General features: G+C 39.6%; 1 protein-coding gene across 26 annotated transcripts in view; it reads left to right on the top strand.

Moving 5' to 3' along the window:
• The window catches only part of ROBO2 (roundabout guidance receptor 2), a 1,574,290-nt gene that overhangs the window by 1,422,976 nt on the left and 129,875 nt on the right, over positions 1-21,439 (top strand). For 15 of the 26 annotated variants that reach the window (XM_043509447.1, XM_043509491.1, XM_043509506.1 and 12 more), the window contains 2 exons: positions 941-952; positions 15,912-16,036. In XM_043509447.1, the coding sequence (XP_043365382.1) occupies positions 941-952; positions 15,912-16,036 (137 nt within the window). The remainder of the gene's footprint in view (positions 1-940; positions 953-15,911; positions 16,037-21,439) is intronic. The other 11 variants (XM_043509509.1, XM_038413374.2, XM_043509467.1 and 8 more) reach the window with 1 other exon arrangement.

A 21,439-nucleotide genomic window follows, 5' to 3' on the forward strand; every position in this document is an offset into this window, starting at 1 on the left:
ATGAAACTGGTTGCTAATACAATCTTGTAGCTCCTCAGTGGATAACACTCATTCTATTGCTAAAATAAGGTAAATTTCATCTTCCCAGATTTTAATCTCAAGTGAATTTCCTGTCCAAATTTTAAGCTCCTCTAAAAGGGATGTCTGTATTTTAATAACAGCGAGCCTGACAGCCCTCTCCCTAACTCAAATGCAATGAAGAGCTACTACTATAATCAAGAAATCACTTGTTGCAGCAACTGCTTTCAACCTCAATATCAGTCTGAAGCAGAATTAACCTGTCAATCATTCAGCAGCAATTTTTTAGGAAGTAGAAGTTTATCTAAGCAGTAATTTGGGAGGCTCTGAATTGAAATCTCTGTGGCCATTCCAACCTATTTGTTATATTTTCATCAGCCCTGTCAGTGAAGAAAAAGTGATGTGCTGTAAGCTTTCATGGATAGGAAAATGGTGTCTTGGGCTTTTCTCCAGCTCTTACTGCAGTACTGACTGGCCATGCTTAAAATTCAATTGGTATTTAAATCAGACAGTGATGCCTTTCATTTATTGGCATGATATTTGCCAGTCTGTGGCTTGAATGGATGTATTCATCAGGGCCTAGAAGTTTGTGCTAATGCAAAGCTATTTTACTTCAATCAAGCATTAACAGTGATACTTGATGACGACATATGAACCTATCAAAAATGTTTCTCAGATGATTGGTTCCAGCCAGCTTATTCAGAAGCTGTGTAACTGCTGTCTCAAAAAAAATGTAATAACAATAACTCTCAATTAAACAATAAAGTCGGGCCTCTTATTTACACTGACATTTGTGAGTTTAGAGATCGCTGGAGTGTCCATAGTTAAATGTAACATTACACGTCATGCATTCTGACAGATTTTCTTTTCTTTTTTTTAATTTCTTTTTTATGTTCTCACCACACCATTGTAATGTCTACAGCTCGCCCTGTTGGTAAGTAACCATCCTTCTATCCATTTTCGCACGGCTTCACGCAATGCTTCATCTTTCATTTACAGCAACATTTGACTGACTTAAGCACTGGTCATTAATAATAGTGTTTAATAGTGCTAACTTTCTAATGATAGCCAACTGATTTTGACTGGGCAAGAAGTGCTATCTCTAAATTTTTTATTACTTCTAGAATATCATATGTAATGGCATTTGCCAAATCACTAACAAATCAGCAATTATATGACAGAGGGGTGGGGTGTTAATAAGCCAAAATTACTAATAGGGTAATTCTTAACAGTTTGTGGAGATGTGTTAAGGGTTTGACACAAAGACCATTGAAGTCAATGAAAAACTCCTATTGACTTCAAATGGCTTTGGATCAGGCACTAAATGAGCAACCCATTATTTTTTTTTTCTGATGTAAGGAAAGAAGCACATGCTTTGCACGTCCTGTGTCTTTTGTACCTGTGTAAAATTTTTGAAACAATATAGTGGATTGTAACCTGGTCTTGAATTGAAGAGAGGATGGAATGGATTCCCCTTCCTGTTGGGGGAGTTATTTGTCTTTCTGTTTTGCCTTTGGAGTGCACAAGATGGCCGCTAATGAAAATAGTGTGCATGCTAATACAATGTGCATAGGAAGGCTGGCCCTGGATCACCATTTGCACTCTGAATATCCCTTCAGAAAATTCAAATCCTGGTGATTTCTTTCAAAACTTTGGTTAAATTTTAAAGATTGAGCAAAATGAAAAAGAAGCTTGTCACTCACTGAAACTTATTCTTGTACTGAAAAATATTCCAAGGAAATACATTTTCTTTTTGTTGTTTTCATTAATGGCTGTGCACTCCATGCTCAGGGGGATTTGCTAGACATTTTTTCCACATAAATTACTATTGTGAATGTCATAGTTGGTAGCTATGTTGTTTTTTAGAATAATGATTTCATTGTTTTAGCTTTTTATATAAAGAATTGGCTTCACTGCAGTGTCAGCTGGAGTTATCTATACTCCAGTGTAGCTCAAGTGTATCTGAGAGTGGTCAAACAGCAACAGTTTGTATTAGCAGCTCAGAGTAGTTTAGCTCCCACTGCACTCGACAGGGCTCGAGCTTCCACAAACACCCCTTGATGGGCCAGCGAGTTTAAGGTTAAAGCACCACTTAACTTGAGCTACAGATTTTTGTGTGTGTATGGGCGTCGGTTTGGGATGACACTTGTTATATATCTTGAGCTAATGCTGTGGTGAAGACAAACCTTTAGCATCAGAAATTAGTGTTTATGTTAATAAACACTCCTGAAAGGTACAATCCTTTACTCAGGCAAAATTCTTATTAGCGTTGCGACTGAGTACAGTTTGTAGGGTTTGACATTAAGTTTGTATACACAATTTGGAATTTCTTAAGCTGACTGTGAGCCTGATTTACACAAATGACCTCAATTAAAATCAATGCAATTACACCACTGTGAAAATGGAGTAAAGTTGCTGTGAACAGGGTCCTTTGTTTGGGAGATGAATGTGACTCAGGCCTGGTCTACACTAAAAAAGTTAACCCAGCTATGTTGCTTAGGTGTGTGATTCACAACTCTGAGCAACATAGTTAAGCCAATCTAATCCCCCCTCTCCCCCTGTGAAGACAGCACTGAACACAGACAGTGGAGATTAGAAAAGTACTACTAATAAACACACTTTAGTTCAGTGGGAAATCCAGTACAAGAAAATAAACATTTTGTTTTGGAAAGCTTTCTTTTTTCTCATCCTTAAAAGAGAAGGAAGAAAAAATTCATAAGCCAAGGCTGTTTGGGCTCTATATAGACCATATTAAAAAAATATCTACAAGGAAAGTAACAGACTTTTGCTGTGTTGATGCTTCTTCTTATTTCAACACATTGATCCTCTGGTTTTGAATTCTTAAGATCCTGATTCCAATTCCAGCTCTTAAGCTTGTACTGAATCTCTTGATCTTAATTGATTCTATTTCCAAGCACATGACTCCTTCATAAGGGTGCACTCTGGTCAGCTTTATGTTTACCACACTAAAATTGTTTTGTTTTGTTACAAGTAGTCATTTGGTACAAAGAAAATGTCTCCCTTATTTGACTTACTGAGATGGCCATAAAATAGAGTGGTTGTTTTAAAGTAATTACTGTTTAGTACAGTATTCATCAAATTATTTAATTTGCTGAGAATAATGTAAAAATATCAGCCCTAATCATATCAAATGTAAGGAGCTACCACACAAATTTTCTGGACTAATGTGTATTGCTTGATTTTTATCATTCATGTATAATTGAATAACTTTACAAGAAGTCTCAACAACAACAACAACAACAAAACACTTTCCGCACAATACAATATATGCAATTACTGTTCTTGAGCTGTGGTGGGCCAGAATCACAAGGTTCTGATCTCTATTTCAAGTTTAGTAAATTTACATCAGGGATTTGGGTCAAGCCAATCTCTACCAACTGTTAATAAGATTATAGACTACGATAGAAGGTAATGGTACTGTTGATTGCTTAAAGTTAAAATACCTAGACCTCTCCTAGAAACTTATGCCTATTTTTTAACTGTGGTATATTTGCATGCACAGAACAACAGCTGCATGCAGTGTAGCATTTGAAGGATTTTGTTCTTTCATCCCATTCACGTACAGGAAGGGGTTCTGGCACTCTTTATTTCTGCTTATGCTTCAGGAGAAAAGCATCTTTTAAAAAAAAACAAACCTGGACAACAAAACCAGGATATTATTTAATGGAATGTTTCTTGAAATGCAAAAGAGGAGGAATTTTAATGTTCAAAGAGAATGTAATTCTTATTGCAAAATGAGTCCTTTTAATTTTCAGTTCCATTTTTTCCATGATAGATTCAAATATATAGTTATTGAATTTATTATTCAGAGTTTTGTTTAAATTTCATCTGGAGTAGAAAAATTCAGGGCTGAATTATTTTTGTTGCTCATCGTCTTTTGTTCAAGCAGCTAGTAGCATATAGTATGCAAAAATGAAGCATGGTACTGCTTGAGGTAGATGGCAGCTTGTGAATTTTTAACAGTTCTTTACCAGATTACTCATCATGTTGTGATTTGCTGCTTGAAATAAATGTGTTGCCAATCTCCCAAATAGATGTCCTCTTTATTTATAAGCTTTTGAAAGATTTCCTATAGGAGTTACAACAGATGGGTTTAGGAAGCCGGATATTTATCCTTATTTAGGCCATTTACTTCTGTTATTTCACTCATCAGATGTGTTTTCCAGATGAACAAGTTAATATTTTCACACATTTTCATTTTTGCTGTCTTTCTTATGGCAATCACACATTAGAATAACTATGAAAAGCTACCACCAAAGTTGGGAGGAACCAGAAAGATTCATCAATCCCACAAAGAAGTATCATTGGCCCAGTCTTCACAAGTAACTGCTAAACTGTTTTGCCTGAGATGGAAAACTGGCAGAAATAAAATTAAGTTCAAAAAGAAGAAAATCAACTATGTGTCTGATGCTTCTGATTATCTGCCTTTTTCCTGATCACTCAGTACGTCACTTCAGATCAAAAACAGTAATCAGTTTTCAAATCAGTAATCAGTTTTCAAATTAATTGCCTATATCCAGTTGAAAGTACAGTTCTTTGCATTTCAGTTGCATTGTAATAAGTCAAGTCGCCTTGATTTATGATATGACTTGACTTTCCAGAAAAGAATGCATCAAGAAGTTGGATTGCATTTTCAACTTGTATAAAAAAATCTAACTGCAATTAACTAAAAATGGAGGGTTTTTCTAACATGGAGTAGGCAGATACATATAGATAAGTTGCCTACTTTCCATTTGCCATGTGTAATACTAATTAGATAAAAAGAAAAGGAGTACTTGTGGCACCTTAGAGACTAACAAATTTATTTGAGCATAAGCTTTCGTGAGCTACAGCTTACTTCATCGGATGCATCCGATGAAGTGAGCTGTAGCTCACGAAAGCTTATGCTCAAATAAATTTGTTAGTCTCTAAGGTGCCACAAGTACTCCTTTTCTTTTTGCAAATACAGACTAACACGGTTGCTACTCTGAAACTAATTAGATATGATCTATTCAAATTTAAGTAAAATGTAACTTTTTGATGCATTATACTGTGTTCTTGGAAGTTGTCACATTGTAAAGCAACCTGGTGCAACTTATTGGCTTATCTGAAATGTTGCAGCACAATATATCTGAAATGCAAAGAACTGTATTTTAAACTAAGTTCACTTTGTGGTTTGAAATGTCTTTGGTTAGATGATAAGTGAAGAAGATGTTTCTCTCCCTGCAGCAAACCCTATATACTGTGAATGCTGTGTCATGGAAATATCATAGTGCCAGTCATGGAAATATCACAGTTCACATGGGACTTTCAGGAATTATACATCATTATCAGAAATGCTGATTGGTGAGATCCCACTTGGTAGAATTGTGCCATCTCTTGGTGGCAGAAATTCTGATAACTACATCAAAGGGCAACATGTCTGCAGCTGCTGTCTGTAGAGGTTTGGTGGTTAACCAAGGCAACAACAGACATTTTGCAACCAGCTCCTCCCTAAATGGAAAGTGATTGATTCTTCATTATTTAGAAAGAATGATTCTTCATTATTTATTAACTGGTGAACACTTTAGACAGAACAGTGATGAAATCAGAAAATAGAGTAAACCGAATCACAGGGTAACATGCACATTTCTTTGGGTTTTAGTAAGAAAACAAAACACTGAGGCAGTTTCGTCCAGGCAGTTGTTATCCTTTTTAGATCTACTGGCCAAACCTTTATGTCCATATGCAGTTTTGTGCTGAGGCAAAACTTTCATCGCCTTTCAGGGAAGTTTTTCCTGAGTCAGTGTTAAGTGAGGACTTGAGAATTTGGCCTTGCAGCAATCGGCATTTATGATGTGTCCAAACTGGATTTTTGCTGCAACTTTATTGGCTAGTAGTGCCATAGAGACCCAAATGGCCCAGGTAAGATTAGCACTGTCAGTTGAGGGAACAACAAGCTGATCACCAAACAGTAAGATGCTGGACCACAAACCTCTCCACCTCAAAATCTCCCAAACTCATCGGTTTTCTCTGTTTAGACTTCCATGAGTGTTTGCCAAATATGTGCCAAAATCGTGATGGGCCATTACAGAGTCCCAGATTGCTACAAGTACAAATATTCATGGAGAGCTTCATTAATGATTGTTGGACCCCACAAAGACTGATACTTTCTGCTTGGATTCACAATTTGGAATGCTTATTATCTGAAGCTTATTTGAACTTAGCCAACTCCATTGTGGACACTGAAATCAATGGGAGTCTTTCCCCTGACTTCAGTGGCATCTGGGTCAGTCTCCACAAACATGAAATTCACAGCAAGTTGGGGTGTGAGTCTACCATGCATTAGCCTTTCACAGACTAACTGTCTGTGTGGACCCTGCCAATATGGATTGACAAGTTGTTAATGCACTTTGATTTGCTCTCATTTGATCTTCTCTCTGTTCCTTCAAAAGGAGAGGGGTTTGTGTGTGTTTCTCCAATTTTTTTAGAGACCATCTGCTTTTTGTACCACATGAAATCACAGAACAAGATAAGAATAAATATTTTATTATTTATAAAAAGAAAAGGAGTACTTGTGGCACCTTAGAGACTAACAAATTTAATTTGTTAGTCTCTAAGGTGCCACAAATACTCCTTTTCTTTTTGCGAATACAGACTAACACGGCTGCTACTCTGAAACCTTTATTATTTATGAACTTCAGACTCTGAAGTTAAATTGAAGAAAAAAACAATTAATCTTGGAATCAAGATGCTTCTGATGTGATAATAGAAGTCAGATCTTTTCCAAATAATTCCTTTTATTCTTGCTGTAAAATCCTAATGGTGGAAAAATCCATCCAAAATATCTGTTTGAGTTCCATCATCCATGACTGGGGCTTTATTACCTTTTCTAGGTAAGGACCCCAGTCCAGTGTAAGACAGTATGCATCAGCTACCCTCTCCCCATCCAAAGAAGAAAAACTGGGAGACAAATAATACATACAAGCTCATCATTGTTCAGGAAACAGATTGTGCCCAGAAAATCCATGGAATTGCTTCAAAGTCAAGATGTACTGACACAGGCTTGTGACTGCAAGCATAGCTCCCTGTGCTAACCCAAAATACCACCCCATCCACGCAGAACAACGAGAGTATGGATATTCCAAACGACTCCATTAGTACTTACTGTGGTGCAGCAAGAGGATCTGCATAACAATACTAGTTGCTTCCCTACCCTATCCTGACACTGTATCATATTCTGTATCAGATTAGGAAATCCTCTTCATTTTAAAGCTAACCATTAATGAGATGGGTTCACCATCTCCTCCACCCTCCCTTGTTTCATGCTGAACAGAGTAACCAGTCACAGATATTTGGGTTAATAATAAATCTGCAGTGTTATCCCTTCAATTCTCTGTTATGCCTCCAAAGTGAGGGCTTCATCTGTGATCATATCATGGTTGACAGTGATTATGTTTCATAAGACACAGTGAATCGAGTCGCTGTCAACCAGCTCTGTATTCCTGAGAAAATACAACTGCCTCAGCCAATGTATCCAGTATTTAATACTTCACTCTTAGCGTATATGTTGTTAGTCTGTATCTGCCCATTTCCTCTACTCACAACAATAGAGCTCAAAGGGACCAAGTCCCCCTCAACTAGTCTCCTGGATTGCCATATCCCCAGCTCATAGCAGCATTGTTTGACACTCTTCGAATTGTAATGGACGCAGTGCAACAGCTATATGGTTAAATAGATATTTGTCTCCTTTAAGACATATTTGGCACCTCCAAAAATGTTGCTGCAATCCACACACAATGGTGGATGAGAATCCTATTTCTTTCCCTCCTTCAAACAATTCCTATGTCACCTTCAGAAGTGCTCTCACCTCCCTGAAATGGGACAGTCAATATCCTTCCCAATCCCATTGTAACCAAAACCAGAGGTGCAGGATTCATCACAGTACAACTTTCCAAGACAGCCACCATCAAAAATAATTAATATTAATCCACAAATCCTCCCTATTTCCTTTGTTCTCCCCCAATTTCCATATCATAATCCCCAATTCAACCTCAATCTAAATATATAGAAAAAGAGATCGGGAATACTCATCACCATAATATCTGAGTGGACTTAAATATATTTGTTTTAATAGGTAATGGACTCAATGCAACAGGAATTGACTCTGCTCAATTTCCTAAACATTTAGACTCTTACTTGCATTGCCTGACTCCAGACTTTGCAGACTGTGAAGAGCTACGAAAGGATCTCTTAAAACTGGGTGACTGGACAACAAAATGGCAAATGAAATTCAATGTTGATAAATGCAAAGTAATGCACATTGGAAAACATAATCCCAACTATACATATAAAATTTTGGGGTCTAAATTAGCTGTTACTTTCTTGTTACTCAAGAAAGACATCTTAAAGTCATTGTAGATAGTTCTCTGAAAACATCCACTCAATGTGCAGCAGCAGTCAAAAAAGCAAAAAAGAATGTGGGGAATCATCAAGACAGGGATAGATAATAATACAGAAAATATCATATTGCCTCTATATAAATCCATGGTATGCCTACATCTTGAATACTGCGTGCAGATCTGGTCGCCCCATCTCAAAAAAGATATATAAGAACTGGAAAAGATTCAGAAAAGGTCAACAAAAATGATTAAGGGTATGGAACGGCTGCCATATGAGGAGAAATTAAAAAAACTGGGATTTTTCAGCTTGAAAAAGAGACAACTAAAGGGTCTATAAAATCATGATTGGTGTGGAGAAAGTAAACAAGGAAGTGTTATTTACTCCTTCCCATAACACAAGAACTAGGGGCCACCAAAGGAAATTAATTGGCAATAGGTTTAAAACAAACAAAAGGAAGTATTTTTTCACACAATGCACAGTCAACCTGTGGAACTCCTTGCCAGAGGATGTTGTGAAGGCCAAGACTATAACAAGGTGCAAAAAGGAACTAGAAAAAATTCATGGAGGCTAGGACCATCAATGTCTATTAGCCAGGATGGGCAGGGATGGTATCCCTAGACTCTATTTGCCAGAAGCTGGGAATGGGCAACAGGGGATGGATCACTTGATGATTACCTGTTCTGTTCATTCCCCCTGGGGCACCTGGCATTGGCCACTAACGGAAGACAGGATACTGGGCTAGATGGACCTTTGGTCTGACCCAGTATGGCTGTTCTTATGTACTTAAATGGAGCTAAAGAATCCTGTCATCCTTCAGGAAAATACCTCCATGTAGAGGTAAGGGTTGCCATGTGACCTATACATGGCAAGACTCTGATTCAACCTGATTTCCTGGCAGAAACAAATTCCAAAGCTCATCCACTGATGGTGCCATGATCTCCCCACCAACAACATGTGCACCTAAATCCACTGAAGTATTCATAATGAATGCCACTAGTGTCCTGGGAGTTGGAGAAAAAAGTGGTCACTTAGAGCCAGATCCAAACCCACTGGGGACTGTACAGATGAAGACCAGGACCTTGAATTGGACCCAGACCTAGACAGATGACCAGTGGAAAACACAGTTATGATATGTCCTCACCAGGCCATCGTGTGCTGCAACATGTTGTATGAGAAATAACCTTGAGGAGACCATCATATGTCGTCTTTGATACAGCACATTTCAATAGATTGTCCTGGAGGTGCTGAAAGGAATGAAGCATGATAATTTGGTGATCATTTGATGGAAAAGACTCCAATGTTTTGACCAGTCGTCCTGCAGACATGAAAAAAATAAATTTGCCAACTGCTACATCTAGAAGTTCAGTAGCAGTACTTGGAGGCTGTGGCATCACTTTGAACCAGATGATCTCAGCTGAGGAAGTGGTCACAGACCATTTCTTTAGTTTCCCTGTCAATTAACAGAACCTGTTTTGCCCAGAATGAGCCTTTCACCTGCTGCAGTTATATATCTCTATTTCACCCAGTTACAGGAGTGTCAGGGAAATTTATCCATGTCAAGTATACAAAGAGTCATCTTATTCTTCAAAAAGAAAATGAGTACTTGTGGCACCTTAGAGACTAACAAATTTATTAGAGCATAAGCTTTCGTGAGCTACAGCTCACTTGCTTATGCTCTAATAAATTTGTTAGTCTCTAAGGTGCCACAAGTACTCCTTTTCTTTTTGCGAATACAGACTAACACAGCTGCTACTCTGAAACCTGTCCTTATTCTTCAGCGTCATTCAATCCCTACTTCCAAATAAATAAAAAATGACGATGATGACTGTTAGTAATAATGTTACCTAATAGAAGAGCAGGTCCAATATTTGTAGGTGTAGTACATCCCAGCAGTTAATGGAACTTTGAGTATTGGACAGAGGCTAAGCACACAATCCGTATTGTATGGGTTATTTAAATGAGGCCTCTTAATGGTGAGAAGATTTTAGAAATTAAACTTTCATGCCACTTGCAGACAGTGGACCATAAATTAATAAAGTGCAACTGGAAAAAGGCCTTCAGAATGAATTTGTTTTTTGATCTCTCAGCCTGAAGGCACATATGTTCCATCATGAATTAGAGATCTCATTTGATACACCATTTCCTTTTGAGGTAAACGTGTTAATAAATCATTGAAGTTTCAAATGAGCTCCTATTTTTAGAACTTTAAGGTTTCCAAAGTAATTTTCATGCTGTATGTCACTGATCTTGGATATAAAATAGCTGAAATTAGATGTTATGAAATCAGTAATTCAAATTGTTTTCTACAAATAATAAGTGAATATGTTTTAATTATAAATAAGCCCTTTTAATTTGGTTACTGTCACGCTTCTCTTGTGAAAGTTAATTTCATCTGGGGCCTAATCCAAATTCCATCAAAGTAAACAGAAAGTCCCCCTTTGGATCAGGGCCTAGATGTTGTGGTATATTTAAAAGTTCTTATCTAAGTATGCATAATTTAAAAATTAATTAGGTTGTCACCATTTCACACATCGTTTAGTGGACTATGTACAATGAGTTAAGTTTGCATGATAAATCCTAGTGGACAACTGTGGACATAACTCCCACACCATTACAATTTGCACTGATTTAATTTCAGTTTTAGTTTCTAATAGTGATTATACAGTATATTTTACTACAGAATTTCTTTTAATTAAAATCAAACTATATAATATGTAGACCTAAGGGCACCTAGTTTGGGGCAGTTGCCGGTGAGGAGATCATGACAATACAAGTCCCTTAGGATCGTTGATTTCAGTGGGAATTGCTAGTACACAGCACCTCTTGGGAGAAGGCCAATAATTTCATTGTGATATTACTTCCTATAGGGTCACTATACTTTTTACTATAAAATTGTACATTTTACCTTGATAAATTGCCTCAGCTCCTTCCCTCTACAATTCATACTCTGCCACATTTCTTATAAGGTGACTAGCATTCAGCTGGGAGGAATGAACTAATTCAGTCAAAATTTTCTACAGCTGATACTTTATAAGCCCCATGTGACTCAGCATAGCCTTAGAATTCAGTAACACCCCTGGCTGGAGAAATGAATGGCGTGCAATCTATCCCAATGGGCTCATTCTGCTAGCTATTAGGCTATGATAAATGCTGAGGAATTCCTTTGAAATATTTTCCAACATCTATTGCTCCTCTCTCCCCCTGCTTATTAAGGCTCTTTAACACAAAAACATTGGCTTACTTTTATATACCTTTATTAATATAGCATAAAGGAGTCATTCACTCAGGCATGAAAAGATCCAGAAAGACAAGGTGCAACATAATGCCACCATTAGCATCTTGAGTAACATACTAATGCTCACAACTGCGTCTTCACTATCTTCATTTTAATTCATGCTGTAGAATACCATCCTGTGCTGTAAAAACAACTCAGAACATGATGTGATTAACCTTAGGGTCCCCCAGACCCTCATCTCAAAGCCCACTCATACATGGCCTGCGCTTTCTATTCATGTTCAACTGTCTGATTTCCATATCATTCTACTCGCCCTCACAAGCTGCTATTAGCATAACAGAGTTTTAGCGTGACATTGATTGAAGCCACTGCTTGCTGAATGCAGTATCAAAGCATAATTTGCCAGAAATCAAATCTAATTTACTGTGTACCATATTAAAAATTTGCAAAACACTGTTTCAAGAAAACCGTCCTAGGTCTCTAATCTTAATTGTTCTTCTTTATATTCTTGTCTAGTTCTCTGGAATTCAGGCAATATGCTTTGTTTTAGAGCCATTGTCTTTGGCTTGCAAATGTCAATTAAACAAGAGTTTCTCCACTCTGTTTACTCCAATCCCATTAATGTTACAGCTGAAATAATGAAGAGTATTTGGTTGATGGGCAAAACACTTGATTTATTACATCACAACAGGTTCTTTTGAGAGGTTTTTCTAGTGAGCTGAGTTTTTAGGTAAATGCAACTACGTGTTATAGCAGTGCCTGCTAGGGCTGAAATGAGTTTATCTAATTAACATTTGTTTTAAGGCTTTATAACTTATGGTCCAATGGCCAGGGCACTGAAGGGGAGCTGAGAGACCAAGTTTCCATTCCAAGCTCTGCCACTGACCTGCTGACTTTAAGCAAGTCACTTAACTATTGTGTGCCTCAGTTATCTAATCTGTAAAATGGGGATAACAGTGACTACCCATCTTTGGAAACTGCTTCTATATCTGTGGTTGACAAGGAACCCCCTTTCCAATAAGTTCAAAAAAACGCTAGAGTCATCTGAAAGAGGACAAGGTTGAACCAGTCCCTGCTTTAGGGCACATCCTGCACTCTGTAAAAATAGTAGTGCTACCACTTTGGTTCCCTGAAGGTGACATTCCACCAGAATTCCTCCTGTTGTGAGTGCTAAATTTTATTATCAAGTCTCAGTTATGGTTGGGCAGCCTGGCTGTGATAGATAAATCTATTCTAGTATTGTGAAGTCATGATTTTCATCATGTGAACACCATTAATATTAGAAGTTCCCTATTAACAGAGCTGCATTTCCATACTGCAGTGCATTGGCACAAATTGGGGCACTCTTTGATTTCCCTATAAAAAGTTTTATTATATCCTGTAGAAAGGTTCTCCTATATAGGGACATTGGAAAAGTAGGGTGTAGTCATTTTAGATGCTTTTCTTATGTTTCCTAAAAGTATAGTATAACAGATCAGCTAAAAGTTGGGTGGAGGGGATGGTTTGGGGCTCTAGTGATGAGTACCAGATCAAGGCATAGATACTGTAGGCCAACTCCTGACATCATGTGATTACCTCAAAACCTCATCATTTATTTATTGATATTTAAAAGTATATTTCTAGCCCTCATAACTGCAAAGAAAAGCTTGGACACATAAGCATAATCAGTGCAACAATGTCTGCCTGAGCTGCAAAAAGCCTGAAATGCTTGCTGTGAGGGTGTGAACTGTCCTATTTATCTCAATGCATGGTATGCTGCGGTAGAGAGCATTTTCAGCACCACTCTGAGAGAGGACTCTGTGTATGGCTCAAGAAGAAAAGTACAGAAGACCCAGTCCTCCCACTCAAGCAGGTACCCCAGCAGCTGGGGTGTAAGTACTAATCCCCATCACCCCCAGTGAGCACCCCTGCCATGCATTGACGAAGACAAGCCCTCTGCTTCTTTCAAGGGTTGGGGGACTTCTTCTGATGCTCCTGGAGATGAAAGTCCACAATGTTGTTGCCACTGCCTCTGTGAGAGAGGAGGGGGATCCAAGTGGAGGGAGGTGGGAGCAGAGGTGGAGTCATGGGGTGATCTTTGTTATATCGTTCCTTGTGCCCTGGATTGCCTTAATTCAGCCCTGCTAATCATCGGTCTTGAAATATCCACTACAACCAAATCCCAACTAGGTCTATCACTCCTCTCCCTTTAAATATAGCAGATGGATTTACCTATAGTGTGCTGTGTGTGAGGGTGTTTCAGATTAACCTGAAAAAACCTACCTGCTGTGTTTAGACATTATAGCACTTTTTGTAGGAGCAAAGGTTTGCTTTCCGTGGCTATTCATCAGGTTGCTGCTCTTGTACCCTGAAAACAGTTGCATGAATGTGCATTGGTTCGAGAGAAGTATGGTGGGGAGGAAATCATGCTGCAGCTAACGGCTCTAGGAGGCTGTAGGCTGAGTTGAGAGTCTAGGGGCTGTACACCAAAGCAGTACCTTCATTGTCAATATAGAGGCCACTCAGAGATGACTGATGGAAGTTGAGGGAAATTCCAAGGCACAACTTCAATCCCTCCCTCCCCACCCCTTTCAGATAGCTCGCAATGTGCTGGGCACTAGCAGGATGTACAAACTGTACTCCTCAATGGGAGCTGGAAAATTCACACTCAGGAGTATGAGAGGGAAGGAGAGGCTCCTTGTGCTGCTCTGCACCCTGCACATAAACAGAGCAGCTGACAATATTTGAAGTGTGTTCTAGGATCCTTTGGGAGAGACCCTTTGGAAATGTAAAATACTGTGAGTCTAATCATAAAACACTTAAGGGATACCAGTTATTTTCAAAGTAGGGAGATTTTGCATGCCATGCATTTTAAGTGTGTCACTTCCTTTATTGCCCCATGTTTATCATACCTATCAGCTGCCTTGTTTCCAGTATTGGTCAGGTGTCAGTATTGGTCCAGGGGAGGCTTGAGGACAAGGTTGGAACATAACTAGCTCCTGCACCATAAAGGGCCGATTGTTGCCCCTCAGCCTTTATTGACATCAGAGCTTAAACAAATATGTGTGATTGTAATGCTTTCCTTCTTACAGCTGATGGAGGTCGTACATGGAGATGCTTTCTTTTCTGTCTCTCTCTCTCTCTTTTTTTGTATTTTCTAATTGTGTATATACTAATTAATGTCCTCTGGCATGAAAATGCATTTACATAATGCTATCTTTTCCCTGTGATATTATCCCTCCTCTTCCATTCTATCTTCATCACCTCCCATCTCTACATCATCATTTCTCTTTCACTCATTTCCCCTCCACTCCTCTCACCAGCCTTCCTCCTCTTCCTATGCTCTCCTTCCCCCTGGTCAATTCACACTATGCTGCTCCATTCTCCATTGCCTTCAACTGCTCACCTCTGGCAACATTTCCCCTGGTCTTGGTCTTCCATGTATCTCCTCCCTCACCACCAACTGCAGCCCTCTCTGACAACTCTTTGGCATCACAATCCTCCCCATGTCCCTTCTTTCCCCATTTTATCTCCCCTCTCCTCTTTCTGTTCTGTCTGGGATGCCTGCTCCTTCTCAACATAGATCGCTGCCATCCACAAACTTTTAGCTCCTGCTGCCTTCATCTCCTTGCACTCATTGAAACCTGGACAATACCTCACACTGTCACTCTCCTTCATAGCTACTTCTCCTTTCCACACACATTCTGCTCCCACTCATCCCTAAAGGACCATAGGGGAGACATTGGACTTTTCCTCTCCTGCCTCTGTCACTTCCAGAACCCTCCCTTCCCATTCATTTTTAAAAGTGTGATAAGATGGACTGAAAAGGATGTTGAGGACATGCCAGTGCTATACCCTGGAGCTCACCACAGCAAAGCACAGTTGTCTCTAGATGTAAGGCACAACAGTGAGCTCTCTAAAGTGCAGATGGTATGGAGGTGTCAGTATTGGTCCAGGGGAGGCTTGTGGACAAGGTTGGAACATAACTAGCTCCTGCATCATAAAGGGCCGATTGTTGCCCCTCAGCTTTTATTGACATCAGAGCTTAAACAAATATGTGTGATTGTAATGCTTTCCTTCATATAGCTGATGGAGGTCATGCATGGAGATGCTTTCTTTTCTGTCTCTCTCTCTCTCTTTTTTTTTTGTATTTTCTAATTGTATATATACTAAATAATGAATGTCCTCTGGCATGAAAATGCATTTACATAATTCTATCTTTTTCCCTGTGATATTATTCATCCATTCTTTGAGAAATCTCCCTCAATTTTACATCATATTTTTTCTTACATTGTAGCTCCCCCGCAGTTTGTGATAAGACCACGAGACCAGATTGTAGCCCAGGGTCGAACAGTGACCTTTCCCTGTGAAACTAAAGGAAATCCCCAGCCTGCTGTTTTCTGGCAAAAGGAAGGCAGCCAGGTGAGTCTAAACCCTTCATCTGAACGCTTACCTTTTTTTTTGAAATTGCACATTATTCAACATTTTAAAGTCACCTAATTAACTTACCGTCTTTCACATGCTCTATGCACCTTATAAAGAGATCTTGTCTGCTTCATTACACTCCATAAATATTCATTAATAATGTTGTTGTTGATGCACATTTATATTCTGAAGCGCCTAGAGGCTAGAGGGTGGGGTCCCATTGTGCTAAGTGTTGTACAGACATACAGAAAATCCCAGTCTGTATCCCTAAAAAGTTTTCAGTCTGAAACACAAGACAACAGATGGATACGATAAATATGGTTTGGAGTGAAGAAGACAGGGTAACAAAAATAAGAGGTGATACACAATTCTTAGCCAATCAGGGGCAGTAATTACAACAGGGCACCTGTGTTGTCATAATCAGGTAGTTATAGATCTAACTGCCTGATTTGCACTGACGTGTGCCACAGTGCATGCAAATGCAGGTTTTGAGCATGCAGCTGTTTGCCTCCATAAAACTGGCATGCACAATTTCTGAGGCTCATTTTGGAAAAATTTCCCCTGGGTATTTAGTGTCCTTTTAATGACTGAGTTTCTGACACCACCTTGGGCCAATGCTGATTTCCTTAGCTTTAAATTTGAATGTGATGCTGTACAGATAAATCTTTGTGTAAATTTTCAATGTTGTTGGTTTGCCAAGACTAGTTATTTCAGAAGACAGGCTGTCATACTGTCTGGGTGGTTTTCCTTTTGGTGGGTAAAGTTTTGATGTTGCAAACCATGGCTCAGATTCTTTCCTGCACATGCGTGCTGCTAAAGGCAGGAGACGAGAGCATCAGGGTGCTGATTATTGTTACATCCATGTGAGATACATTGCACTGATGGAATTCTCTGCTGCCCATTTGTGGATAGTTGCTTGTCCTTTGTGGGACCTGAACTGTACAAATGGCCTAGATCTAAATAGAGACTGTAGCCCTGGATGTTAATATAATTTTTTCTCCTGGAGTCAACTGGATATATTTTCATATGTAACCCTTCTGCCAGGTGGTTAATGGTAGTTAGAAAGGCTAGATTCAATATGCCGAGAGTCCTCTTGGAGAATATTAAAATTGACTTTAGCCCCCACCTAGAATTCTCAGGAAAATAAATAAATCCTCTTCCAGTTGCCCTAAGCAAGCAGAACTTCATCACCACCCCCCGCCAAGCACTCAGGTTATGTCTACACTTATGGCAGCATGTACAGTACATACACTAAAAAGAAAAGGAGTACTTGTGGCACCTTAGAGACTAACAAATTTATTAGAGCATAAGCTTTCGTGAGCTACAGCTCACTTCATCGGATGCATTCAGTGGAAAATACAGTGGGGAGATTTATATACACACAGAGAGAACATGAAACAATGGGTTTTATCATACACATTGTAAGGAGAGTGATCACTTAAGATGAGCTATTAACAGCAGGTGGGGTGGGGGGGAAGGAAGAAAACCTTTTGTGATGATAATCAAGGTAGGCCATTTCCAGCATTTGATAAGAATGTCTGAGGAACAGTGGGAGGTGTGGGGAGGGAATAACATGGGGAAATAGTTTTACTTTGTGTAATGACCCATCCACTCCCAGTCTCTATTCAAGCCAAAATTAATTGTATCCAGTTTGCAAATTAATTCCAATTCAGCAGTCTCTCGTTGGAGTCTGTTTTTGAAGCTTTTTTGTTGAAGGATAGCCACTCTTAGGTTTTTAATCGAGTGACCAGAGAGGTTGAAGTGTTCTCCAACTGGTTTTTGAATGTTGTAATTCTTGACGTCTGATTTGTGTCCATTCATTCTTTTATGTAGAGACTGTCCAGTTTGGCCAATGTACATGGCAGAGGGGCATTGCTGGCACATGATGGCATATATCACATTGGTAGATGCACAGGTGAACGAGCCTCTGATAATGTGGCTGATGTGATTAGGCCCTATGATGGTATCCCCTGAATAGATATGTGGACAGAGTTGGCAACGGGCTTTGTTGCAAGGATAGGTTCCTGGGTTACAGAGTAGCAGCCGTGTTAGTCTGTATTCGCAAAAAAAAAAAAGGAGTACTTGTGGCACCTTAGAGACTAACAAATTTATTAGAGCATAAGCTTTCGTGAGCTACAGCTCACTTCATCGGATGCATTTGGTGGAAAAAACAGAGGAGAGATTTATATACACACACAGAGAACATGAAACAATGGGTTTATCATACATACTGTAAGGAGAGTGATCACTTAAGATAAGCCATCACCAGCAGCAGGGGGGGGAAAGGAGGAAAACCTTTCATGGTGACAAGCAGGTAGGCTAATTCCAGCAGTTAACAAGAATATCAGAGGAACAGTGGGGGGTGGGGTGGGAGGGAGAAATACCATGGGGGAATAGTTTTACTTTGTGTAATGACTCATCCATTCCCAGTATCTATTCAAGCCTAAGTTAATTGTATCCAGTTTGCAAATTTATTCCAATTCAGCAGTCTCTCGTTGGAGTCTGTTTTTGAAGCTTTTTTGTTGAAGTATAGCCACTCTTAGGTCTGTAATCGAGTGACTAGAGAGATTGAAGTGTTCTCCAACTGGTTTTTGAATGTTATAATTCTTGACGTCTGATTTGTGTCCATTCATTCTTTTATGTAGAGACTGTCCAGTTTGGCCAATGTACATGGCAGAGAGGCCTTGCTGGCACATGATGGCATATATCACATTGGTAGATGCGCAGGTGAACGAGCCTCTGATAGTGTGGCTGATGTGATTAGGCCCTATGATGCTATCCCCCATAGATATGTGGACAGAGTTGGCAACGGGCTTTGTTGCAAGGATAGGTTCCTGGGTTAGTGGTTCTGTTGTGTGGTGTGTGTTTGCTGGTGAGTATTTGTAATCTCTCCTCTGCTTTTTCCACCAAATGCATCCGATGAAGTGAGCTGTAGCTCACGAAAGCTTATGCTCTAATAAATTTGTTAGTCTCTAAGGTGCCACAAGTACTCCTTTTCTTTTTGCGAATACAGACTAACACGGCTGCTACTCTGAAACCAGTACATACACTGCACTCCCACCTAGCACGGGTATAAATAGCAGTGTAGATGGCAAGGCATGGCTTAGGCAAGTAAAGACATGCCAGAAACCCTAGGGTATGTACCCTACGCAGTTCTCTTCACACCTAAGCAGTGCCTCCTCCATCTACACTGTCCCTCTGCCTACCCAAATCCCTCCCACCAATCTCAGTGAATTCCCAGTAGCCTTTGGCAAGAGTTCTCTGATCACATCACTCGACCCACAACAAAACTCACTCTTGGTTTGGGTCACTGAATATTAGTAGCCCAGCGTTCTCTGCAGATCTGTTTCTGGGCCTGTTGAAGCTGCTTGTCTACTCCCACCGTGAGCTGCCACTACCTCAGGTCTCTGCTGAGGAGTCTGCTCTTCACCATCTAATTGTGCCTTTATAACAAGAATGCGAGTCAAGAATGGAGAAAGTCTGCTATCCTGTATAAAAGCTCATCTTCTTATGTTAGAATTTGGGCTGGTATGGCTGTGCACGAAGGTGTCCATAGACGCCTTTATTACTGCACATATTGTTTGAGGCCCCAATCGTGCAATCAAGATTTACATGAGTGGAACCTCGGACCTGTGCAAAGGTGCACCCACACGGAGCCACAATGAAATTAATGGAGCACTGCACGATGCACAGCGGTCCAATTACAGGATCAAGACCAGAGTCAATATCCTGTGTTCTCTGGGTTGTGCAGCTACAGGGTCGTGCAATTAAGTTGTTTATGTTGATTCTTCACTCCATTTTAATCATCTGATTATGCAACGTGTAAGGAGGTTCCAATCCAACCATCAAATATGTGGTTCTGATTCTTGCAAAGTGCAGTATTGTGGGCCGCACTAAGAAGCAAATTGTTCCAGGAGGAAAATATAATAGCATTTTGAAATTAAACCAGGAAGTGCTGATGTGCTAACAAACATTTCAAAAACCTTTCTTGTAGAGGGTTTTAATAACATGGTAATGTTTATGTAAAGTGGGCTTATAGTGTCACGCTTGAATCTAATAAAGTGGACATCCATCATGTTGTAATAAAGAGAAGAGCTTCTAATTAAAGTAGGGCATCATTTGCAGGATTAAAGTCATTTAGTGTAATTGAAAAGTGTTAATACTCTATTTTATCCTCTTCCATTGGTATCTCTTCAAGGGTAAAAACATTTTAAGGTGAAAATGTGTCTTCTGTCTTTAATTGAATGTTATTACCTACTGATTGTACCATGTTGAAGCTGTTTAATTACAAACTGGAAAATTAATTACAATATTGAGAACCAGATCCCGTAGGGTTAGAATGTTCTTTTTTGGCAAATAAAGGCAACATACAAATTGATAACTTCATATTTATAATAAAACCTTGAAACATAGCTCAGTGTGATTCATTATACCCACATGTTGTTCTTAATTGAGCAACAATGAAGCCACACAGGTTAACCAGATTAATATTACCATCCTAATATAAACTTTCCAGACTTAAGTAAGACATTGTTCCATTAAATAGCAGAGTCTCCACTTACTGTATTTTATCATCAAAATGAAGAGTACAATACTTTCACTACACCTAAGGTTAACATGCTGAGCATGGGAACACAGTATCTCTGAGTGTTTACTCCTTGTCATTTGGCCTAGCAGTGCTTTCTTTGCCTCTGAGGGAATGTCTACACTGCATTTAAAATCCTGTGGCTGGCTCATGCCAGCTGACTCAGACTCCTATGGCTCAGCTAAGGGGCTGTTTAGTTGTGGTGTAGTCATTCAGGTTCGGCCTGCAGCCCAAGATCTGGGACTCTTCCACCTTGCAGGTTCCTAGAGCCTGGGATCCAGCCCAAGCCAGGATGTGTACGCTGCAATTAAATGACCTCTTAACCTGGGCCTGAGTCAGCTGCGTACAGACGGGCCAGGCACAGGTTTTTAATTGCAGTGTAGACTTAGTCAAGAAACTATCTTCCTTGCAATGCTGCTGTTAGTGTTTATTGTAATATTGTGTAGAGCTCATCATGCTAGCCCATTCCAGTGATTACAGGGAATTCTTCATCCTGGACCTGTTCCTCCATCCTGTTTCACTAAAGCACAGCCAGCTGGAAGGGAGGGGAACAGTTCCTTCTGGAACTATCCTTGTGCCAACTTGTGCGTCAGCAGCTGGTCCTTTGTATTTGGTAGCCTTTTCCCCCAAAGCTTGACAGCAGCACTCCAACGAAATGCAGCAGCTTAAGGCAGTGAATTTATTCTTACTAGTCACTAGTTCCTAAACACTTTGGGCAAAATTAATCCCTGGTGTAACTCCATTACAATCAATGGACATAAAGCCATTGAAGTCAGTAGAGTTATGCCAGGGCTGATTGTGGCCCTCAAGTGGCA

This window comes from Dermochelys coriacea, chromosome 1 (genome assembly GCF_009764565.3).
Source record: "Dermochelys coriacea isolate rDerCor1 chromosome 1, rDerCor1.pri.v4, whole genome shotgun sequence".
Taxonomy (NCBI): domain Eukaryota; kingdom Metazoa; phylum Chordata; order Testudines; family Dermochelyidae; genus Dermochelys; species Dermochelys coriacea.